Below are 25,760 nucleotides of genomic sequence, written 5' to 3'. Positions count from 1 at the left end.
GACAGGTATCAAGTGCACAACTTTTTGTTGTCTGAGGACCACATTCCTGTACTGAACCACTTCCAAGGGCTGCAAAGGTATTCCCATCTGAGATATTTAGGGTATATTTACAGTATATGCCATAATAAATCAAAGTAAGTTCCACCTCCAGGACTCCCAGCTATTGGGAGTATGGGGGTCACTTCCGACCCCCCAATCAGCACTCCAGAGAGGAGGAGACACTGCATGTGGATATCTCCATTGTAGATGATGGATGTTGAGGCATTTCATGAGTCCAATAAATTACAATGGAGGAAAGTGCACTCATATATGATGTCTCTAACTTATATACTCATTTCTGGAGTGCTAAACGTGTCAAGAGACTTTATTCTTCTAATACATAGGGATCCCAGACATGACTACACAGTGCACCCTTAGTGCTTGTCCTAATATATAGGGGACCAGACATGGCTACACAGTGCACCCTTAGTACTTGTCCTGATATATAGGGGACCCACACATGACTACACAGTGCACCCTTAGTACTTGTCCTAATATATGGGAGACCCAGACATGGCTACACAGTGCACCCTTAGTACTTGTCCTAATATATGGGAGACCCAGACATGGCTACACAGTGCACCCTTAGTACTTGTCCTGATATATAGAGGACCCACACATGACTACACAGTGTACCCTTAGTACTTATCTTGATATATAGGGGACTCAGACATGACTACACAGTGCGCCCTTAGTATTTATCCTAAAATATAGGGGACCCAGACATGGCTACACAGTGCACCCTTAGTACTTGTCCTGATATATAGGTGACCAGACATGACTGCACAGTGTACCCTTAGTACTTGTCCTGATATATAGGGGACCCACACATGACTACACAGTGTACCCTTAGTACTTATCTTGATATATAGGGGACTCAGACATGACTACACAGTGCGCCCTTAGTATTTATCCTAAAATATAGGGGACCCAGACATGGCTACACAGTGCACCCTTAGTACTTGTCCTGATATATAGGTGACCAGACATGACTGCACAGGGCACCCTTAGTACTTGCCCTAATATATAGGGGACCCAGACATGACTACACAGGGCACCCTTTGTACTTGTCCGTACCTGTTTCCCTGCTATGTGTCACTCCTCTTCACCCTGATATGGAAACTACATGTCTCTTTCTATGGAATGAATAAAAGAAATATGTCCTTTTAAGGAAACTTCTACCTTTTCACAGCCCAATTGCTGCTCCATCTTTTAAGGTTGGTCTAGAGTGTTAGGCTGGGTTCACACAGGGCGGATTTACCGCGGAAATTCCGTCCGGAATTTTGCAGCGGCACATCCGTCTGCAGCCACTAATCCCGGTATTAGCCAGCCATGTGGACAAGATTTCTCGGATTCACCAGCCGCAGCATGTTCATTTTTTTTTCTTCTTCCACTGCGGCCGCGCTCTCCTCTATGGGAGCGCTGGCCGCAGCGGAAGAGCAAGTGTCCAGGCCGCTTCAAAACCCGCGGCTAAGTGCCGCGGGTTTTGAAGCAGCGCTTTTCCAGGCGGAAATCCCGCGGTTTTTCGCTGCGGCCAAACCGCGAGATTTTTGCCAGGAATCCGGCATGTGAGAACCCAGCCTTATGGATGAATAGTCCACATCCTATCTGGAGCGTGCATCTCAGCCCAGGTGGTGTGCTTCCTCCTCTTACCCGAAACACTGTGGAGTGCTTCTGTCAAATAACCTTTTGTGTGCTGCATACGGAAACTACATGTGAGCAGCCATGCATAGATATATATCTGTGTGCAGATGATTGGGGACATTCAGAATGGCATAGTGGGCCACATGTTGGGCACCCCTGATCTATTGGTAACTGAAGTAAAGGGAACGCCCCAAGGTGCTCATTGGCAGCCGGATATACACCCTCACCGATCTGCCCATAGCTAGGTGGAAGCTTCTGATTGGCTGCCATATACACACCTACAGCAAGCTTTCGAGAGCAGCAGCAGCTCGGTGGAGACGTGCAAAGACTTCGCAAAGAGGGAGCTCCCTCTGTTGTGTAGTTGCCCGGTTGTCATGACAACAGCACGCCAGCTACAGGAGCTTACCTTGCCATTCAGGAGCTCCGGCAGTGAATCGAAATCGGTGGCTATATCTCAGTGGGGGTGAACAGCGGGAGCCGGCCTGTGGCTATCAACATGGGTAAACAGCGGGGGTGAACAGCGGGAGCCAGCCTGCGACTATCAACGGGGGTAAACAGCGGGGGTGAACTGCGGGAGCCGGCCTGCTGCTATCAGCGGGAGGGAACAGTGGGGGTGAACAGCCGGAGCCGGCCTGCGGCTATCAACGGAGGTAAACAGCGGGGGTGAACAGCCGGAGCCGGCCTGCGGCTATCAACGGAGGTAAACAGCGGGGGTGAACAGCGGGAGCCGACCTGCAGTTATCAACGGGGGTAAACAGTGAGGGTGAACAGCGGGAGCCAGCCTGTGGCTATCACTGGGGGTGAACAGCGGGAGCCGGCGTGCGGCTATTAGAGGGAGGAAACAGGGGGAGCTGACCTGTGGCTATCAGCGGGGGTGAATCAGAAGCTTCCACCTATGGTAGCTATGGGCAGACCGGTGAGGGTGTGTCCGGCTGCCAATGAGAACCTTGGGGCATTCCCTTTACCTCAGGACGTCTCCATCCATAATCCTGGTGGAGACAAGATACAACAGTAGCTTTTGATGGTTACTCTTGTGTTTACATGTATTTTAATTGATTTTAATATATTTGTGGGTTCTGTCTAAAATCTATAATTTTATTTTTTAGCCCATCTCTTTGATTTGTGATGTGCTTATATACGGTATCTTACATGCATTTCTTTTTCCGTTATTTTTATTTGGCCATTTTATTGCGCATGTTCTGTATAGCGCATCCTGACTTCGATGATATATTTAGGCTGTGCATTTTCGTGCATGTGAAAATTGCAAGGCATCAATACATTTTTCTTGGAAAATGCATCACAATCACAGAAAAGAATCACAGGTTCATGTGTGTAATATCTGTCTGAGTTTCTTGCCCTAGTATCGCACTCTCTCATGTAAATACAACCTTAGGGGGACTTAACACTTGCGATAAAATAGCATGATTTTCATGCAATGCGAGAGTGAGTGAAAACGCAGAATTAAGCAACCAATGATTTTCAATGGTTTCCTTCACATTTGCGATGTTTTAAATCATGTGATGTGGAGTGCAAAAAAAAATCGCAGCCTTTCTATGTTTTCCTTTTTTTTATCCTCCATGTTTCCCTATGGAGCCTCCTTTTTATCGCATCGCAAAGCATGAACTTGCGATTTTCGCGCGATGTGATTTTAACATTAGAAAGTCCTATTGACTTTCACGCTAAAAAATCATGGCAAAATTGCGCTAAAAAAAGCGTGAGAAAATGGCAAGTGGCAGCAATGTTGTTGCGAGAAAAAGCAGCGCTGACACTCAAAAATCGCGGGAAAAAATTTGCGATTTTTGCCGCCATTTTCCTACAGCAATATTGGGAATGCCAGTGTGAAGGAGCCCTGATGTTCACGATAAAAAATCACGCGTTTTTATTGAAGCTGATAGCAATGCAGTGCGAGTTTATTCTAAAGAAAATTTTTGACGCCCCAAAGTCGTGGGAACAAAGACACGATTTTGCCGCAATTTTCTTGCAGCAAAATCACAATCACTCGTATGAAATTAGCCTTATGGTGGTGTAATATGGTTCTTTAAAGCAGTATTGCATAGAGACAGAGGACAATTTCATAGAAAAGCATTTTAAACAGAATCTATGGCCCTGTGACGGGCCATAAACCTTTAGGCTGGGTTCACACTGGGCGGATTTGCCGTGGGAATTCTGTCCGGAGTTTCGCCGCGGCAAATCCACCTGCGGCCGCAAGCCCTGTGGACGAGATTTCTCAGAAATCTTGTCCACATGGGACGGCAAATCTGCCACGGCAAAGCCGGCGCTGCGGCGCAGATTTGCTAGCCGCAGCACGCTCATTTTTTTTCTTCTTCCGCTGCGGCTGCACTCTCCTCTATGGTAGCGCTGGCCGCAGCGGAACAGCGAGCGGCCAGGCCGCTTCAAAACCTGTGGCTAAGTGCCGCGGGTTTTGAAGCAGCGCTTCTCCAGGTGGAAATCTCGCGTTTTTTCACTGCGGCCAAACTGCAAGATTTCCTCATTTGGCCAAAATATTATCCAATACCTTATACTGCGCTCACAACCCCCATCGAGGGTTCATGTTTCTTGCCTTAAAAGGAAAAAATAGTGTTCAACAATAAAACTTTATTAACATAAGAACGGATACAAACCTATGGCCATCTGTTCGAGGGCTCGTGCACCCAGGCACATGTGTAAAATGCTGCGCAAATATCGCAGTGTTGCATTTGTGTATCTCTTCAATTTTCCTTGCGTATGAGTGTATATACCTGTGCATGGTACACGTGCAAAAAAACGCAAACAGGAAAAAAGCCTAGAATGATATTCCTGTTATTTTTTTAAATTCATTAGCATGTTTCCCTGTTAAGTACGTGGAAAACCGCAACTGCTACGTTAGTACTTGCGTTGACATTGTGTATCGCACGCACCCATAGAGAACAATAGGGCCCTTATGTGATAAAATAGAGCATGCTGTGATTTTTCTTCCGCACGTAACATATTCGATGACTATACACAAGTGCGAATGGATCAATGAAAATCCATTTACTTCCGTTGACTCTATTCTCCGTGTATTACACACGCGATATATGTGGTGAAAATACACTGGTGTGAATGTAGCCTGATGCATACATTTAACATATTGTATGCTGAAAGTGACATAGGATATATATGTATTGTCCTGTGTGTTAGCTGTATACACTGGTGTATACATGTAGAGGGGCCCATCCCTCTCCTGCTGCCCGGGGGTGTCCTTACACACTCCTATTCTACATGCTCCTGCTATACTAATGACTAGTCTGGGGCTGGCCACGTGTACAGAGAGGCCCCTCCTCCCTCCACAGATCAGCTGACCGCTCCCACAACACACAGACCACGTGGCGCCCCGGCGGTGACGTCATCAGGCAGCGCTGCTGTTCTAGTCCTTGCACAGGTGTAGCGGTGTTACCGAGAGATGGGGAGCAGTGGCGGCTCTGCTCTTCACGTCCTGCCCCGGCTCTGATGAACTGTTTATGGTAATTATGGCATGCATCTTTATATATATTTTATAATATGAGCCTTGTCCTCTCCGAACTACAACTCCCAGCATGCCCTCACAGGAGCATTGGAAGCAATCAGGTTTAGCTGGTAGAAGATTAATGGGTTAAATAACGTCTGACAGTCACTCGTGCTGTGTGCCTGGCTGCTGTGGTTCCCCCAGTGACGTGTGACAGGTCATTGAAGCCCTCCCCATAGGACATTGGATAGTGCCTTCTGGGAGTTGTAGTTTCTGGAGGCCCCGGCTGCAGAGCCTATAACCAGGGATGTGCATCACTATGTATAGTTGCTTGTTGTTGACGCTGCCTCCTAAAGTCTCTCTTGTTCTTCCGTTCCCAGATCTTCATGTCCGACATCTCTTTACCATGAGGCTAAAACTGCGCAACATCTTCCTGGTGTATTTTGTGGTGTCCAGCGCTGGTCTCCTGTATGCATTACTGCAGCTCGGTGCGTATATACCCTGATCTACTGTATATGGACCCTGCGCGAGGATGGTGGAACTACAAGTCCCAGCGTGACTGTTAGTCCCCCAAACTGTACTTTTACCACTGTTAAACTACTACTACACCCAGCATGCCCTGATTGGCTGCAGGGAATCGTAGCCTTGCACCCGCTCTAGAGTCAGACAGGGGGCAGCACCGCGCTCGGCCGTGCCACGTGTGTGCTCGCTGCTCATACCCATAACTAGGCCGGCTCTCACACCGGGGTTTTGCAGAGAAATGGAATTAAAACTGCAAGAAACACTTCGTTTTTTTGTTTTTCTTAATGATTTCAATGGGTTTGCAAAACACCCCAGAATACTTTCAGTTCGCTCTGTTCCAGGTTTTTCCCCCATAACAAATACGGGCCTTTTCAGCCTCGCGTTTTGCCTTCTGTTTAGCCGCCGTGTCGTTCGAACAGCAAAACAGAAAAAAAAATGTTTCCGTTTTCCAGCCCATTAACTGTATGGGTACGAAGACCTCTTAGTTTCCATCCGCTTCTGCATTTTCTGTCTCCAAGCCATTTTTCAAACTGGAACTAAAGTTCAGATTTCTGCGCTATTGTTTGCACTTTAAAAAACGGAGCCAAATCACATTGTAATGATTTCGTTTTCTTAACGTTTGTGTCAGTGAAAATTGAAAGCCATCCATTTGCTTCTGTTTTTTAGTTTTGCTCTCTTTTCGTTTAGCGGCTCCACAATGGAACAGCTGGATAGAACTTGGCCTCGGGCTAAATTCACACGGGTCAGTGCAATATTGGGCTGAGAAACTCGTCCAGATATCGCACCGGTAAACGTGTGTTTTACTCTTGGATGCAAGACGTTTCTAAGTCAAAAAATGCCCCTCATTGCTTCAATGAGATTGTGATCCTCCAACGCATGATTCACGCACAGTAGAGGATCGCAAGTGCTTCTCATTGATTCCAATAGGAAACGGCACATCACATCGCGCCCAAGTGCGCATCGTACAGCATGCAAGTGCCATGTGATGTCTTTAAGGTCCCATTGCAGTCAATGGGCGACGCATTCCAAAGAATGTGAAAAAAATAGGACAAGCAGCAATCGCATTCTCTTTTCTCCCCTCGCAGCATTGAGTGAGGGAAACGTCATTCATCTGTATGACCCCAATCAAAAGAATGGAGTTCATATTCGCGCACATTTTGTGTGTCTCGAACACACAAAACCCACGCAGGTTTTGCAGTCATGTGCATGTAGCTAACGCAGTCTGCTGTGCTATTTGTTCCAGTGAAGCAAACTGAAAGCTTTCATTTTTTTGAAAACCCACTGAAATCAGTGGAGAATTAACTGATACGTTTTATTTCTGTTTTAATTCCGTTTCTTTGCTCCAAAATACAGGATGGAATGTAAAGGCTCAATGGAGGCACAAGACTGATGTGAAAGGGGCCAACCTGATTGTGGCCTCATAATGTCATCCACATTTAGAGTATTATTTTAGGTCTCTCTTATGCTTCATATACATCTGCATGTTCATTCATAGGAACTAGAAAACAGATTACCAGTCAGGGATGGATCTGTCATGTGACTGTAACGAACGGCGCCTTGTGGACTCCACTATCTGTTATGGGATCATCGGGCTGCTGTCATGTTGCCTGACCCTTTCCCCAGCATGATGGCGTGCAGTTTGTTTGGCGTTTTGTGCTGGATCTGCATTGGACACAGAAGTGTATACAGCCCAAGGGCCGATTACATAGGTTTAACCCTTTCCAATCCAATTTGTATTCTGGTTTTCCTAGGGGGCTTACTCTTTTTCTGCTGTTATACAACGGCGCTATCTGCTGGCTAAAGCCAGTACTGCATGAGGTGACACGTTGGATAGGCTCTGACAGCAGAGAGGCTGGCAATATACAGTAAGAGAACCCCGACGGACGTCTTCCAACATCGGAGCTGTATAGCCTTAAATCATAATGTCTTCAGACGTCAGACAGTGGATTGGAAAGTATTAAACGCATTTCGGCTGCATAAACATGGTGTGTATTTACGTGACTGCAAATCGCTTATGCCTCTATATTTTTCCTACTCTGGTGTGTTTGTGTGCGCAAATGCACTGCGTATTTACGCTCATAGAAAACCCCACACAAAATCACATTGATTTAGCGTGTAAACACGCAGCAGATATGCAGATTTCCTGCGTATTTACGCGTGCCCGTTGATTTCAGTGTGCTGCTACGGTGTGTACCACGCACCAGGATAGGACATGCCATGTATTATTTTACATGATCACACATTGTGTGTAAATATACGTTCATGTGAACAAACCCATTGAAATCAATGGATCCTATTCTCTATGTATTGCGCACACAAAAATGTGACGCAACTACGCCCGTGTGATCGCGCCCTTAGAACAACATTATTAGTTCAGGTTAGACTGTCCTAGTAGAAAAGGAAAGCGTCTTTATAAATTGCCTTCTTTTCTTCTGATTCTCTGTAGGCCAGCAGTGTGACTGCACACATCAGATGAACCCCATCAACGATGTTCGCAGAAGGAAAGCCCCGCACCATCGTGGTGTAGAGAACATGCCTGTTATATACGTGGTCACCCCAACACACACCAGGTAAGCTACACAGCCAGGCCACCCATCACAACCATGTTCATGTAGGTACTTGGAGCGAGTGTCATGATCTCTAAGGGGCCAGGTATACTATATCCGAGCTCCGTCTGGGTCACTTGGACATGGGGTGAAGGGAGCATTACAGCAAGCTAGATTAGGGCAGCATTGGAAACTGTGGCAGTATGTGTTCTTACTGAAGGCTGCGGCGGTCCTCAGGAAAAATACAGTGTCTCTTATTGGTGTTCAGGAAGGTAAGGTATTTGCGCGCACGGAATATCCAGAGAATAGAACCCTTAGATGTCAATGGGTCGTTCACATGTGCTTATTTTTCCTCCACATTTCAGTTGCTCAAAGAAAACCCACTGTGGTGTGCAGGAAAGCAGAGCATACATAAAGTCCCCATAGAAGTCAATGGGTATGCCCAGATGCCTGCAATATACGCTAGCAAATGTATTTAAACACTGAGTAATTGCGCAGGAAAAAGAACACATCTGGAACTCGTTAGACAAATTAGCCATTTCATTTGGTGCATGGAAAAGTACAGTAAAATATGCCAATGCGTGCACAAAAAACACTACGCATTCAACAATATGGTTTGGAGAGGCAGCTGAAGGCAGAAAATCTGTGGGGATGCTGCCGTACGTCAGAGTATTAGGGGGTTGAAGTGGCCTTAGCATTCCCATACTGAGACTGTAGGATGAACCTATAGCCTCTTCTTCCGCCTACAGCTTCTGACGTTGCTCTCCAAGAGATGAGCTAGGCCAACAGAACAGAGTCCACGGCTAGCTGCAGGTTCCAGAAGAACCAGAGAGAACCGAAAACGCTTTCTATGCCCTAAAAGATAAATAGCATCTGTATGGTCACATGAACTTCCTGTGGGGTTTCAGAGGTTTAGTACAAAAGTGACAAAATTGGGACACAGATGACACACGAAAAAGAGAAACTAACACACAACGCATACCGATGCAACACAGATTGAAAGCAGTCAGCTTTTCAATAACCAAAATGACACACTTGTGTAAATAAGGGCTTAAGCCTCCTTCACACAGGCGTTTGCAGTAAACGCAGCGTCTTTAACCCCTTCCCTCCCCAGGACGTACCGGTACGTCCTGGGAGCCTGGTACTTCCCGCAACAGAAAGTACCGGTACATCATCGGGATAGCGCGAGATCATGACTGACCTCGCGCTATCCTGCAGCAGGAGCCGGCTGTCAGTCACAGCCGGCGTTCCACTGCAACAGCGGGGGGAGGGCGGCATCGGAGATGCGTCCCCCCCCCCCCCCCCCGTTAACCCCTTCCCTGCCGCGATCTAAGTAGATTGCACCAGGGAAAGAGCTCACAGAGGGAGCGCCCTCCCTCTGTGCCTCCGGCCGGCTCTTGCGATATTATCGCGAGAGCCCAGCCTGTCGCCATGGCAACAGGATGCCGGATACTGGCGTCCTGTACTGCCATAGCCTATGATCGCTGTATAAGCGATAAGGCATGGCAGTAGCTCTGCCATGCCTTATCACAGCGATCATAGGTAAAGTGTTGTAAGTCCCTCAGAGGGACTCAAATGAAGTTAAAAAAAAAGATTTGAAAAATGTAAAACAAAATGTGAAAAAAAAAACCCTTTTTTTTGTGCTTTTTAAAAAAATATTAGCATAAAAAAATTAAAAACCCACATATTTGGAATTGACGCATCCATAATGACGTGCACAAAAAGTTGAACACGCTTTTTATTTTGTACGGCAAAAAGCGTTTAAAAAAACGCTAAAAAACAGAGGCAAAATGCTGATTTTTAGCATTTTGCCTCCCAAAAAATGCAATAAAAGTGATCAAAAAAGCTGTACATTCCCCAAAATGGTACCAATAAAAACTACAGCTTGTGTCTCAAAAAATAAGCCCCCATAAAGCTCCGTACATAAAAAAATAAAGTTTTTCCGCGTCAACGGAAAAATAAAAAAGTTATGGCTTATAAAAAATGGAGATGGAAAAATACCAAAAATCGCTTGGTCCTCAACGCCAAAATAGGCCATGTCATTAAGGGGTTAAATGCTGTGTTTACTGCAATATCAGCAGCGCAGCAGCGCTGGCATGCACTATGCCATCATTTTGGCAGCGTTTACAGCACAGCTGTAAAAAAATCAAATACTCGCCTAGTAGGCGACATCCACCGCCTCTGCAGGCTTTCAGGCACTTGTCTGTGCCTGCAGAGCATCTCTTGCTGGTAACGGGATTTCAAGACTATGCCTCAAGCAAGAGATTGCTCTGATTGGATGAGCCGCGAGCCATTCATTCCTTGAATGGCTGTGATTGGTGTATCCAGCGCTGACTGTGATTGGCACTGGATTAGCCAATCAGAGCAATCTCTTGCTGGAGGCGGGGTCTTCAAACCCAGTCACTAGCAAAAGATCCCCTGACAAGTGGCCAGAGCACTGGAAAGCAACGCCAGGGACCCAGACAGCATCAGCATCGGTTGGTAGTGCAACTAGTGCTGCGTTTCATGCTGCCCAAAACGCGGCACCAATGGGCGACGCACGGCTGAAAATGGCCAAGGAATAGAACATGCATCCCTGTCAAAGCGCAGGGTTGAAGACTGCGTTTTGACGCTTGTGTGAACAGCCCCATTGAAATGAATGGGAGCGGTGTGCAGCATTTAGAGCTGTGCTGAAAAACAACACTAAACGCTGTAAAAAAACGTCTGTGTGAGGGAGGCCTTAGTCTCCATTACTTAAGGTTTCTCAGTTATGGGCTAATGCCCACGGCCGGATTTCCCCGGCGTTGTCCGCAGCTATTAAATTCTATTGAACCTAATAGCTCAATGTTCACGCTGCGGAATTCCACTGTGGAATTCTGCAGCGTGAAATATACCGCGGCATGTTCTAAATACCACAGAAATAGCGGAAGTATCGTGTGAATACGCAGCCCCGCCCACCATGTCATCTGACACTGCTGGCGCTTCATGCGCTGTACTGAGCATGCGCCGGCCCTCCATGTGGGACGCGTACGGAGGTTTCTGAGTGGTAAGTATGGAGGTTTTGGCGGACTCTGCTGCGAAATTTCAACTAGCGGAGTCCGTCACGGCCGTGGGCATGAGCCCTAATGGGCAAAGTAATGTGAAATGCAGTTGTGTTTGTTTTGTTTTTTTTTTTTGTTTTTTTTCCTGCAGTGTTTCTGGAAAGATTTACATAGTGACTGTAAGGCCGCCTGCAGACGAGCGGAAATCCCGCGGCGGGATTTCCCACGGGATTTCCGCCGCTGGAAGTCTGCATAGGATTGCGTTAACAAACGCAATCCTATACAGACGGCCGCGGTTTGGCCGCGCGAAAGCTTGCGCTGCAAACAAACCACGGCATGTCCTATTTTTGTGCGGGGCTCGCAGAGCCTTGCACAGAAACGTCACTCACGCAGTCGGCGGCTCCGGTCTGCGCATGCGCCGGCAGCCGGCACATGAAAGAGCCGGGGCCGCCGGGCGCGGGTGAGTACGCGCTCATCCCTGCAGGCGCTCGGGTCGGGTCCCGCAGCGAGAATTCTCGCCACCGGATCCGACCCGCTCGTCTGCAGGCGGCCTAAATAAGGTTGAAAAAGACATTTGTTCATCCAGTACAGTCTGTTATTCTGCAGTGTTGATCTTGAGAAAAGCAAAAACAAAACCCTCCATGAGGTTGAAGCTAATTTTCCTCATTTTGGGGAAAAATTGCTTCCTGACTCCAAATGTGGCAATCAGAATAAATCCCTGGATCAACAACCCTTCTGAAATAACCTGATTATTGAAAATTAACCAGTTTTCTGACACAAATTGTGCCAGAAAACTGTTTGATATGCTTTGCGCTACAACTTGTTTTTTGACACTTAAGTTGGTTTCACACAAGCGATAAAATCGCACGCTTTTTGGCGCGATGTGACAGTGAGTTAAACAGTAGATTTATGAAACCAATGATTTTCAATGGTTTCCTTCCCATTAGCGATATTTTCACTGTTGCTAGAACAAAAAATCGTGGCATGCTCTATCTTCTGTAACGCATTTTTTTTTCTTTTAAATTTACCATGTTTCCCTATGGAGCATCTTTATTTTTCTTCTTTCTTTTAAACATTAGAAAGTCCTATTGACTTACACAGTAAAAAATTGTGTGCGTTTTTTGTTTTTTTTTATCGCAGGCGGCAGCAGTGTGATGCAAGATTATTCTGGGGAAAAAAAGCATCGCTGACGTTCAAAAATTGCGGGGAACAAAATCGCCCGTGTGGAACTACCCTTAGAATGATAGAGTTGGAAGGGACTTCCAGGGTCAACGGGTCCAACCCCATACTCAATGCAGGATCACTAAATCATTCATAACCTATATCTGTCTAGTCTCTGTTTGAACACTTCCATTGAAGTAGAACTCACCACCTCCCATGGTAACCTGTTTCACTCATTGATCACCCTCACTGTCAGAAAGTTTTTTTTCTAATATCTAATCTGTGTCTCCTCCCTTTCAGTTTCATCCCATTGCTTCTAGTCTTTCCTTGTGTAAATGAGAATAGGGCTGATCCCTCTGCACTGTGACAGCCCTTCAGATATATGTAGACCGCTATTAAGACTTCTCTTAATACATCCCAGAATTGTGTTTGCCCTTTTTGCTGCTGCATCACACTGTTGGCTCATGTTCAGTCTGTGATCTATTAGTATAACCAAGTTTTTTTCGCATGTGCTGCTTAGCCCTAATCCTCCCATTTTTGTATGTTTTTCATTTTTTCCTGTTAAATACTTTTTTGTTAGTCATGGTTCACTATTAGCTTATTTAGATCTTTCTGAATCTTTTTTTTTTTTTTCTTTTCTCTAGTGTTGGCTATTTCTCCTAGCTTTGTGTCGTCAACAAATTTGATCGGTTTCCCCTCAATTTCCTCACTTAGATCATTTATTTAAAAAAGTTGAACAACACTGGGCCTAGGACAGAGCTTTGTGGTACCCCACTTGACACATTCTTCCAATTGGATGTGCTGCCATTTATGACCACTATTTGATTACAATCACTAATGCAGTTGTGAAACCACCTGACAGTTGCCTTGACGATCCCATATTTGGGCATTTTTCAGTCAGTATGGTATGAGATACTTTGTGAAATGCTTTACTAAAATCAAGATATACTATATCCACTGCATTTCCCTGATTGACCCAGTCGATGATTCTGTCATAGAAGGAAATTGGATTAGTCTGGCATGACTTGTTTGTTACAAACCCATGCTGGCTTTGATTCATTAATCCACTCTCATCCTGGTACTTGCATACATGGTGTTTAATAATTTGTTCAAAGATCTTTCCGAAGATAGAAGTCAGGCTCACAGGCCTGCAGTTTCCTGAATCCACCTTCTTACGTTTTTTTGAAGATGAGAACAACATTTGCCCTTTTCCAATCTTCTGGGACTTCTCCTGTTCTCCAGGAATTTTCGAAGATTATGGCGAGTGGTTCAGCAATTACTTCCACTGCTTTCTTTAGTATCCTAGGATGGTATTCATCTGGACCTTGAGACTTAAATTCATTTGTTAGCCAAGTGTTCCATCACCATCTGTCTGCTTATAGGTAGAGTGCAGTCTTTTATTCCTTCAATATCAGAAGGAAGATCAGTTGATGTTAAATTTACTTTCTGCGAGAAAACGGATACAAAACAGAAATGTAAAATTTCAGCCTTCTCAATATCATTTTGAAGCAATTCACCATTTTCATCCCGTAAACATCCTATAGCACATTTGACTTTCCTTTTGCTTTTGACGTACCCCCAAAATGCTTTTCTATTGATTTTGGCCTCTCTTGCAAATCTCAATTCATTATCAGCTTTTCTGTCACTTGCCCTGTAGTTTCTGGACACCGTATTATATTCTTTAGCTATACAGTGATCCTTCGCTATATCGTGGTTCAATGATTTCTGCTTTAGTGCATTGCAGATTTTAGATAGACCATATACAATTCTGTTCTCACCGAGTTTTCTGCTATATTGCAGCACATCACATGTACATAGGGAATCCCCCACAGCCACCACTCTCCTTCTCTCCTTTTTTTTTTTTTTCTCTCTTCACAACACTTCTTTTCCTCTATCTAAGAGGATTCTAGGTTCTTACTACACAGTTCTTTGTGGAAAAGTAATTTCTTGATGTACTTCTTTTGTTGTTCAGTCATGAGAGCCTGGTACAGGTTCCTGAGCAGTATGGGACTGAGTGACTCCTGATCCTCCTGCTCTATCAAGGAAATTCTCATCTTCCTTATTGAGTTTCCATGTAACTATTCTCTCCTGAAGACTTTGCACCTTTTCCTCCAGTAGAGACACGAGCTTGTATTTCTGGCAGGTGAAGTTTGGCTTTTCCTCTGGTAGGTCTGTAAACATATAGCATACGTTGCAGCTCACCTTATGGCTACTTTTCCCCTCCATGTTGCATACAGTCAGTTGATGTCCACATCCAAGAATTCTCGTAATAATATTTAACATGTAAGCTGTTAGGGCCCATTTAAACTGAGCGATGATCGCTCAAAAATTGCTAAAAAGCGATAGTTTGAGCGATAATCATTGTGTCTAAATGCTAGCTGATCGTTAAATTCAGTCCAACCTAAAAATCTTCCTTCACTCTTATCAGCAGTTCTCCGCTGGTAGTGCTGATAGCATTGTTTCCCGCTGGAGAACAAAAGAACTGAAAGCAGATAAGAGCCCCCGGGCTATTAACTGCCTTCAGTGAAGGCTTCATTTGCACACTTAATTGCTCTTAAGTAGCTGAGTAGCTACTTAATAGTTTATGCAAAATGATCGCTCAAAGCTGTCACTCAAACTGTCCTGAGCGATCATCGATCCGTGTAAATGGGCCTTTATAAAGTGTAAAAATTCTGGTGGACTCTTCCAAGCAGCTAGACCTGGCTAAACCCAGCGATCGTCCCGCTCACAGTGACTCTTCCCAGAATGCGTTGGAAATGTGCAAATTATCCCCCTGGAGCTCAAATCCCTGGCTGTTTGAAAAGTCATAAAAAGGAGTGTGGCTTCATTTGAAAGTGACAGAAATACATCTTTTTTTTCACCAAAAATGCAGAATAATAATTTTGACATAAAATTGTTGTTAAACTAATAACCAGCTAATGAGTGGTGTAAAAGTGGACCAGACAGTCTAAAGATATGCTAGAGTTATCATCCAGCATAAACACTATGATAAATCTGGTGCATTTCAAGACTGTTATGTCCAGTGGCACTTTTACAGGGGCCGACAGTTGGGTAAATGACTGCACGAGTGCTGACGTCACCGCTAAGAACATTAGCGCTCATGCATAGAATTTACCCGAATAGACTTCTCACTGGATCGCGGGATTCTTGCTCTGCACTTCATCTTCTATGTGAAATGCTGAGTGGGTAGAACTTACACTGAACGCCAAGCCCGCCATCCAGCGTTTTTTTTTTTTTTTCTGTTTGTTTTTTTGTTGTTTTTTTTTGTGACTGAAAGTCAGCAATAACCTCTGAATGAAAAGTGAGCCTTTTTGTTTGTTTTTTTTCTTGTGTATTCATACTGCACGATTATCTCTCAAATTCATTTGAACAAATTTTAAGTAATAATCTTCCCATGTAAATGGCCCATAAGTTTGTACTGTCTAACGATTATATAGTGTTAAGGTGGCTTTGACTCTCATCTGAATAATCCCTCAAAAGAGCGATTGCAAACAGTCATTTTGTGTAAACATGGCCACCAACAGGGTGGTGAGTGATCACTTGCATTCTAGTGATAGTTGCTAATTTGATTAGAAGTTGTCTTGTGTAAAGTCAGTCATTTGTATACGAACAACTTGTGAACTAATTTGCACATTGATAGGAGCTTTATCTGTACATAAGAATGCATTAGCACTTTACTGAATAATAGTAACTATTGGGCTTTTTATTTGTCCTGATCAGACCTCATCAGCGGGCTGAACTCACTCGCTTGTCCCAGACTTTGCTTCTTGTCCCTGCTCTTCATTGGATTCTGGTGGAGGACGCAGCAGAGCGCACTACTTTAGTGGCTGATCTGTTGGCCAAGAGCGAATTACAGTATACCCATCTACATATGCTGACCCCACCACCAATGAAACTGAAGGACTCGGACCCCAACTGGTTGAAGCCACGGGGAGTGGAGCAGAGAAATGAAGCTTTACGTTGGCTGCGTGAGAACAGATCGGCCAAGGACCAAGGGGTTGTATACTTTGCTGATGATGACAACACATACAGTATTAATATCTTTAAGGAGGTGAGTCGTGAGCCGATCCTTTTCGATTTTAAATTTTATTTTTTTTATTTTTTTTCCCTTGTAATGCTGAAAATTAAAAATCCCCTGATCTTCCAAATGTATTTACTAATACAGTACATTTACTACAAGCCTTGATTAGCATGGCATACCAGGCAGCAAGTGAATAGTCACTTCTGGAAGTTGATGTTCTGGTAGTAGAAAAAATGGGCAAAGTAAACATCTGAACGACTTCTAACAAGGGCCAAATTGTGATGGCTAGATGACTGCATAGCATCTCCAAATGGTATGGAAGCCATTGTCGATGACACCCAGTTTGCCAGAACCAGGGACATTTCTAATGAGAAAAGGGGTTGTGCCAAGTTTAAAATTCATTCTCTATTAACAAGATAGATGAGAAGTGTCTGATCAATGGGGGGGCAGCAACTGGGACCCCCACCGATCATGAGAATGGGATCCCATGTACACCCGAATGAATGGAGTGTGATGGTCAAGCTTGCACAGTGCCGCTCCCTTCGTCTCTATGGGAGTGATGGTGCTTGACAAGTGCTGTACTTAGCTTTTTCAGTCCCATAGAAATTATTGGTTTACAACTTGCTTACATGACCACTACTGCATCCGTTTGGGCTTACACAGGACCCCCATTCTTGTGATTTGGTTGGGGTCCCTGCAGTCAGCCCCCACACCCCTCCCCCACTCCTTCCCAAATCGGATATTTATTAGTCCCTTTGCGACACCCGACCCAACATGTATGGCGCAGTGGGCCAGCAGTTCCCGCATTGTACCGTACATGTGCTGCACTGATCACAGGGAACTCGGAAGCTGAGCCCCTACTGATTATATATAATGTGTATGTATATACTTGGTATGGTTGGAATCATAATAATCCACAGAATAAGAATAATATATAATTTATACTGCATAATCAACAGCATGCAAAAAAAAACCCTGTCCGTTATGATTTTGTGTACACCTCAGCTCCAAAACGCACAATAAAGAATGATCAGAAAGTCACATTCATCCAAATGAAAACGTCAACTTGTCCACAAAAATCAAGCCCTTGTACAGCTCAGCAGATGAAAAAATAGAAAAGGTGTATGCCTCTAAATATGGCAATGCAAGATAAAATTCTGTGAAAAATGCTTACATTGGCAAAAGTGGTAGGGGAGGGGGGAGTTTGTGTGTGTGTGTGTGTGTGTGTGTGTGTGTGTGTGTGTGTGTGTGTGTGTTAGATGGATGGAAAGAGTTAAAAAATATCAGTCGCCTAGGAGGAGTTGTCTTTTTGTTGCAAAACTTGGCATACAGTTACATCTCAGACAGATATACAAATGATTAGAGTTGTGGTGTGATTAGATGAACGGTCTTGCCACATGAAGCCCTAAAAGAGGTTCCTCCCCATGGCCTATAAAAAGGCTCTCAGAGGCTACTTGTGTGTGGTGAACCTATTTTTCCACTAGTGTAGAGCTTGTTGACCACTAGACACCTCCTACAAGGCAATTGAAGAGATATCGCTCAGTTAAGAGAATTTAATTGGGGGGGGGGTGGGGTGGGAATGCATTATTGGAATACTAAAAGTTGGATGTTGTATCGATGAATTGCCACGCGTGCCTATCTAGCCAGACTGTTAGGAGGTGTCAGGACCAGTAGATGTCTGAGGTCATGCACGTTAGGCGACCAGGCTCAGGATGTCGTCAGGAGACCACCAGCAGGGAGGATCATCTGATTGCTCGACAAGCGCAAGCAGCTCCAACTGTTTCATTGTCCGCAATCCAGAGATGGGTGTCGCTATTGTTAGAGGCCCCTGTGTCTGTTGGAACCACTTCCAGGCATGTGCCTGAAGGACATTTGGTCTTACAGCACCATTATGTCTACTGGCTTTGACATCCACCATCGCTTGCTTTTGCAGTGGTGTCATGAACCACAATACTTTATTGTCTTCAGTGACGAATCGGGTTTAGTTTGCATACTGACGATGGCCGTGTTCGTGGCTGGAGAGCTTGGGGTATGTACCTCAAACCTGCCTTTTTGTGAAGTGGCACGTTTCCCTTCCCACCTCACTGCTAGTGTGATGGTCTGGGGGGGGCCATCGCATACAACAATTGGTCACCCCTAGTAGTGGTATGAGGAACAATGACAGCTCAGTGATATGTTCAGGACATCCTGCAGCCACATGAGTTCCTCTCATGGCATTTTCCAGTAGGATAATGTTCGGTCGCACACACAAGGGGATCGCAGGAAGCCTCCACAACAATGTCACACTTTTATGACTTGCCTGTTCACCAAATTTATCAGCAATAGAACATGTATAGGACCATCTGGGATGCCAACCTTGACAGCCTACAAGTCTGCCCAATCTAGAGGTGCAGTTACAGCTAATATGGAGCGATATGTCACAGGATACTATACAAAACCTGTATTGCCCCCCCCCCCATGCCCGCCTAAATCACATATTGTATCCAAGCTAGAGCTGGTACAACAGGGTACAAGAGCCTCCATGCCTGCCTATATCATATCTTGTATCCAAGCTAGAGGCGGTACAAGAGACTCCATGCCTGTCTATATCACATCTTGTATCCAAGCTAGAGGCGGTACAACAGGGTACTAGAGCCTCCATGCCTGCCCATATCACATCTTTTATCCAAGCTAGAGGCTGTACAACAGGGTACTAAAGCCTCCATGCCTGCCCGTATCACATCTTGTATCCAAGCGAGAGGCGGTACAACAGGGTGCTAGAGCCTTCCTTTAGTTCAGTTTTTTTACAATAAATTATGATTTTGCTCTGATATTCTAATCCCTTACTTGTATCAATGTTACAATCACATGTAGAAAGTTTGAATTGAAAAAAAACGAACTCCTTTTGCATGCTTGCTTGATTTTTTTTATTTTTTTTTTGTTTGTGTGTGTGTGTATAAATTTGGTATTGCTGCAAATGCACTGACCTGCAGAATAAGGATAACCTAGCACTAACACTGCACGGGGAACAGATTCTAAAAAAAGAATTGCGTTTTTGTTTTTTGATGGCTTGTCTGTTTAAAAATGCAATGAAAAATGTTTCTGCACCTCAAAATGATACCAATGAAAACCCCATCTTTTCCTGCAAAAAAAGCAAGCCCTCACACAGCGTCCTAGATGGGAAAAATAGAAAAATTATGGCTTTCTGAGAATATCGAAGAAATATTGGCCCATTAAAAGGGAGACCCAAAATCCACGAGGTGCTCCTTGATTTCTGAGGCCTGTGTTTGAATCATGTTGCACACTATGGCCACGTGTGAAATATTTTTAAAGACTGCAAATTCAGGGTAATAAATATTTAATTTTTTTCTGATAGCTTCTGTTGTGTTACAGAAAAAAATGACTAAAATCAAAGATTTGCAAGAAAAATCAAATGTTAAAATGTATCCTCCCCTTTGCATTAGTTGCTCTGAAACACCTCAAGAGTCACCAGATTTTTGGATATTTTCTTAAAAATTAGAAAAATTGCCCCAATATTTACACACTTTTTGACGTCTAAAATAAATAAAAAATGATGTTTTTAAAATGGTACCAACCTACAGCGCATTATTTATTGGCTGTTTTGCATGATAGAATTTTTCTGCTTGGAAGATGGTTAATCGTAAGTTTAAAAATGGCAACTTTTTCTGTAAATTTTAGGATTATTTAGTTAAATCAAAACATTTTGACCAAAACTCACCACTGACCTAAAGTACAATTTTTCACAAAGATTGTCCGAATCACTTTGATAAGTGAAAGCATTCCAAAGTTACCACTTGAAGTGACAGATTTGATATCCGATATTAGATTTGAAAAATGGGGCCTGGTCAGGAAGACCAAAACTGTCTGCAGGGGGAAGGGGGTTAACTCGCATCTCTCTCTTACCTGCTTATATAGAAAATAGATTTTGTTTCTGTTGCCAGACAGTTATGTGACCTTTCTTCTCTCTTCTTTTATAGATGCGTAACACACAGAAAGTATCTGTCTGGCCAGTTGGGCTGGTTGGAGGTCTTCGATATGAAGGTCCTCTGGTCACTGGAGGCAAAGTAGTAGGCTTTCATACAGCCTGGAAGACACACAGACCATTCCCCATAGACATGGCTGGCTTTGCAGTTTCCTTACAACTACTTCTAAGTCATCCAAAGGCACAATTTGACCTAACAGCAGAGAGAGGCTTTCTGGAGAGCAGCCTTCTGGCGCCATTGGTGGCTGTTGAGGAATTGGAGCCCAAAGCAGATAATTGCACTAAGGTTTGTATGTGCACTTAGAGGAACAACCATTGACTCCTTAGGCCAATATATTTTTTAATTATTAACTCTAGCTGTGATGTTTTAAACTAACTGGAATGTCAATTGGTAACAGTTGTGTTAAAGGGAGTCTGTTAGCAGATTTATGCCTACCGACATTTCTAGCTCTTAATGGGTTACTTTTGAGCACGTGGACACGTTTTTTTTCATAGCCTCTTGATTGCAGAGCAAATGAACTTTGAGAGATGCAAATTAGGTGGCTAGTACCACGAAGGTGATCCGATTCCGCCAAGCACCTAATCCCTCCACCTTTACACTGCATGGCAGAACTGGCCTTTTCTGCCACCACTGGTTTCCATTCATTCCCAGCCTGGTGCATGCGTGGTACATTTCCTGCCGTTGGCCAACAACCTCACAGATGTGCTGGGCATGTACTGCAGCTATCATCAGAAAAAGCTGGCGCTGTCATTGGAAAGGGTTAGCAAGCTAGACAAGAAGCCCTTACCAAGATTGGGACTGACCTCATGGCGCTTGTCATCTGATCTGCATACCGCAGTTGAATTCACTTTCCCTGAAATCAAGAATCTATGAAAGGACACAAAGATATATGATAGCATGTGTATAAGTACCCTAGCAAGCACTGGAAGTCCTTTGGCAGCCATGACTATGTTGACAAACTCCCTCTAAGCTATGATTCCATAGAAGTGATGGGCTGCAGATCTTCTGAGCATGGAGTTTATTAATGCAGTAACCAAAAAAACAGAGTTAACTAGACCCTTGATGGCTTTTAAATGCCCCAAGTTCAAGAAGAAATTAAGCCAGGAGTTAAATGATTGAATGGGTGGAAGGGGGGCAGGATTTGTGACTTGGACATATCTCAGTTATTTAATATGTACGCTGCTTTCTAATTCTTGACTGACATTTTTCTACTAACAGATAACCCCTTTAACTCATCGCATTCTGCGTGTGACATCTGGCATGATGAATTGGAGTAGTTGAAAGTCCATATTAACCATGATCCTGCCTATCAGTTATGGTGCTTTAGTTTTCTTAGACTTCCCATTAGTTTCAGTGAGCAGGAACCAGGCACAGCCTATCTGCCCGTTTGGTATAGACAAGTTGCTATATTGAATATATCTACACCCTAATCACCGGTACTAAATCTGTGTGGTCTCAGTCTTTCCTTAGGAGAGGTGTATCAATATAAATGGTACTTCTACTGATATCCTGTATATAACTTCTGTTCTTGCCATCACAGATCTGGGTGTGGCACACAAGAACTGAAAAACCTAAGCTCAAGCAAGAAGACTTACTGGAGAAGCAGGGGAAGGGATCGGACCCCAAAATTCTAGTGTAATGTAAGCCGGAATGCGGGACTGTGTTTTATACAAATGTCCGCTCTACAAGCTGTCACTGTAACAGGAGGATCAGTGCTTCATGGACTCTTATGTGATTATTTCTCTCAGATCCCCAAATATCAACTAATTATATTTATGTGAAAATTTGTATTATTGGTTTGTTCTTTATAGGCTCCTCCATGCCTTGATGAATCTCAAGCAAACTTGGTACTCATACTCTTCCAGATCCGACTAAAAAAACTGGGGTGGTTTCAACTCTTTGTTGCTTATAGCACCCAATCACATCACAGCTTTATTTTACTAAGGAATGATGATTGGTTGCGATGTGCAACATACGAGCCTATTGTATAATCTATGGCAAAATAAGATGCTTTGTGATCCAGAGTGGTGGACCTGGAATGCCTCCAAAGGAAAAGGAAATCCATCGGACAGGCCCAGCTGAAAGTAAACTTACTGTGAGTGAGATAAGCGAACAATGTGACCAATGACTTGGGCTGCTCCGATCCCTGTGTAGCGACTGGTGCTCATAATTGCAGGCGCAGCTCCCATTGATCTCAATGAGCGCTGCATATGCAATTTCAAGCACCAGCCACAACACGAGGTCGGAGCAGCGGCTTTTGCTCGAACTCCAGTGCATCCTGGCACTGCCAGACGGTCCTGCCAGAAAAGCCCCTTTAAGAATGAGCAGGAAAGAGCTAGGACATCAAGTGCTGCAGAGACCTTGGAACAGCAAGAGGCTCAAATTCAAAAAACAGGGGAAGAGCCGGTGTATCAGCGGCATCAAGACCATGGAACAGCGTGAGGCCAACTTCAACTATTGCAAGAGAGAGTCGAGACATCAAGGACTGCAGAGAACCCAGAACTACATCAGGCCCAAATTCTAAAAGAGAACATCAGATAGAGCTGAGCCAGCGCATGGAAGGCAGCAAGGCACTCCAATGTATTTCTGGAAGGTTTTCAATATGATCCTCACATGAACTACAATCAATATCCAAATATTATTGTCCAAAACTATTATTGGACAAGCTATATAGCTACTGTCACAATTTAAAATGGGGCTTCCTGGAATGTGCTGAAGGGGTGAAAATACGGGCAACGGAAGTTGTACATACCAGTTGTTTACACTAAAATGCTCACTGGGAATATTAATTACTGTATTGTTTCTATTAGACTCTCTCAGCATTTCACATCATCTAGAAGAGCCGAATTTCTTCATAACATCCCTGTACAGGGAGAGATTTATACATGGACCGTAAAGGTTCTTTTACGCAGGTCAATAGTCGCCTGAGTAATGGCTGAAATTAGCGATTACGGGTGACTGTTGTCGGTTCCTGTGTTTACAGGAGACCAGACAAGTGACCAAGAATCTCTCACTTATCCTTGTCACTCAGATTTAGCTGAGCTATAAACCAAGTGACTATCGGCCCGTTTAAACAGGCAGTCCATTTATGAATGACTGCCTGTTTGTGAATGGAGGCGGGTGGCCGGAAGAGATCTCTGGCACCTTCCGCTTTCGTTCAATGGGCGATAATCACTGCGGCGGCTGTAAGGCCCATAAACGCCCACAGTCATCCCGTGTAAATGTACCCTGACTCTACCACTAAAGGAGATGCTGAAGATATTCACAATGTCTAGGTAAATGCTTTTAGGGTTTTCATTTTAAGGAGGGCTCTCGCTACACTTTCGGAACATGACACTGTTCTATGCCATCAGTGTCTGGTGAGGGATTCAATTTTTGTTACCACTGCCAATGGTTAGAACAAAGTATCGCCTCCACTTGCTTTTTGCAGAGGCTGCATGGTTGGTCATTGACTAGAATATGCTGATCGTGCATTAATCCAACAATAAAACCTTTGTATGAAGTTTGAGGCATATATAGGTATAATGGGCGCCCTGTGTACTTCTATGGAGGCCTTATTACGGCTCCGTACAAACTTTTGATGACTTTCTAGTGTTCTGACATGGTATGGAGGGTTGTAGCAAAAAATAATGCAGACTTCACAGCTTGTAAAAGTACTTTATACACTATGAGCCGGTACTGCTATAAAAAAGGGATAGTGTGACAATGAGCAAAACAACATTGAAGGCTGTATATACAGTACATATCACTGTTTCACATGGGTCAGTCCATAGAATATGTTGATGCCCACACCCATCCATCACATTTAGTTGTTGGGAGATATTGGAAAATGTCCCTTGCCAGAGTAGTTTTAATGAATGTCTCTTGCGGTTTTTATGTGTTACAATCATTTCTATTTTTTTAATCCTCTTTTTTTTTTTTTTTTGTCTTTTATGGAGAAGTTTTTGATTTTATGGTTTAAATGATTATTAATAAAAGGGTTCTTGGGGTAAAAAAGTATTGATGACCTGTCCTTTTGGATACATCATGAACAGCTTGCGTCCTCATCCTAACAACCCCTTTAAGTGGTTTCCTTGCTTGTCCTGATGTGACCTCATATGCCTTGTTTCCATAAACTGAACTACGTTCTGATGCCATGCTGACAGAAGAAAATGGGGAGGAAGGGGATTATATTGAGTCTCAACCTGTTATATTTTAAAAAGGGATATGTAATGGTAAAGGAAGTCTGTTACCTCATAGATCTGCTATAAGTTAAGGCATCTCTAAGACGCCATGATTTACACAAAGTAGTGGATTAAATTGCATTTACTGTATGATCCCCCTGAAATAGTGGCTGATACTGAACTTAAAGGGGTTGTCTCACAATTGATTTTTATCACCTCTCCGTAGAATAGGTAATAAGTCTGATCAATCCCAGCAACAGGGGTCTCTCTCAGTGATGTAAGATTGAATGAACTGGCGGTGTCGCATGCGTTTCACTGCTCCGCTCATTTCAGGGGGGGCTAACAGAAATGGCAGAGTACAAGCGCTCGCCTATCTCTGGCAGTTCCGTTGAGAATGAATGGGAGTGGCACTGTGCTACCGCCTCCTCACTATAGGGGGTGCAGAAGCAGTTGATGTGAGACCCTCCCCAGTACTGCTTAGGCTCTATCACTTATCCTATGGGATAGGTAATTAAAGTTAATCGTGAGACAACCCCTATCAAGTGTGTCCCATGTAGTAATCTCACTCCTCAGCGATTGTTGCCTGCCATGATTTGGCATCTGATTTCCCACGTGTGATGCTCTTCAGTACCGTCCACTATTTGGTGGATGTCTAGTGGGTGCAGGGGCACTAGGACAACCTACAGCTGCTACTGTTAAGGGGTATGTCTTGGTGGCACCTTCTCAGCAAACCATGTTTTAATAATGCTCTCCATCTGAATTAGGAATAAAATGAGGACACTTGTCATGCATGCAATATTAATGTTATTTAAACATATATGTTCTCCAAAGCCTTCTTGTTCCATGTTACTTTTGTATACATGTGTGTTTTATCACTTTTTTTTCAGAGTCTTTATAACTTTATGTGGGATTTGTGGGTTAACCCAACAAATAAACATTTTACAACATATAATCTTTGGCTTTTATTTATTTCCAGCATGCATGCTAGCATATTGCGCTGCATATGTGTTTGAGGTCAGATTCACACATCACATTTTACGTGGTTTACAGTTTGCACGTTGCCTTTTTGTAAATACTACAATGAACAGATCCTATAGAGGGGAGAAGGATACAGATTTGCTGTGGAAACTTTCAACCTTTTTTTTTTTTTTTTCTTTTTCCTTCTACCCCCTTGGAGGTTTCATTTCCATTGCTAATC

At 43.9% G+C, this 25,760-nt stretch overlaps 1 protein-coding gene across 2 annotated transcripts; it reads left to right on the top strand.

The window, feature by feature from the left end:
* The first annotated feature begins 5,018 nt into the window (after nucleotides 1-5,018).
* On the top strand, nucleotides 5,019-25,508 carry B3GAT3 (beta-1,3-glucuronyltransferase 3). Of its 2 annotated transcripts, XM_066582705.1 has the most exons (6): nucleotides 5,019-5,165; nucleotides 5,527-5,634; nucleotides 8,115-8,238; nucleotides 16,116-16,446; nucleotides 20,394-20,684; nucleotides 21,940-25,508. In XM_066582705.1, the coding sequence occupies exons 2-6, from the start codon at nucleotides 5,553-5,555 to the stop codon at nucleotides 22,036-22,038; spliced, it is 927 nt and encodes a 308-aa protein (XP_066438802.1). In that variant the 5' UTR covers nucleotides 5,019-5,165; nucleotides 5,527-5,552; the 3' UTR covers nucleotides 22,039-25,508. The 2 variants fall into 2 exon arrangements, with proteins under 2 accessions (XP_066438802.1, XP_066438803.1); XM_066582706.1 differs by lacking the exons at nucleotides 5,019-5,165; nucleotides 5,527-5,634 and adding an exon at nucleotides 7,514-7,653.
* The last annotated feature ends 252 nt before the right edge of the window (nucleotides 25,509-25,760 follow it).

Source organism: Eleutherodactylus coqui, chromosome 11, assembly GCF_035609145.1.
Source record: "Eleutherodactylus coqui strain aEleCoq1 chromosome 11, aEleCoq1.hap1, whole genome shotgun sequence".
Lineage (NCBI taxonomy): Eukaryota > Metazoa > Chordata > Amphibia > Anura > Eleutherodactylidae > Eleutherodactylus > Eleutherodactylus coqui.
The sequence above is the reverse complement of the archived record's forward strand: the minus strand, read 5'-3'. Positions and strand labels throughout refer to the sequence as shown.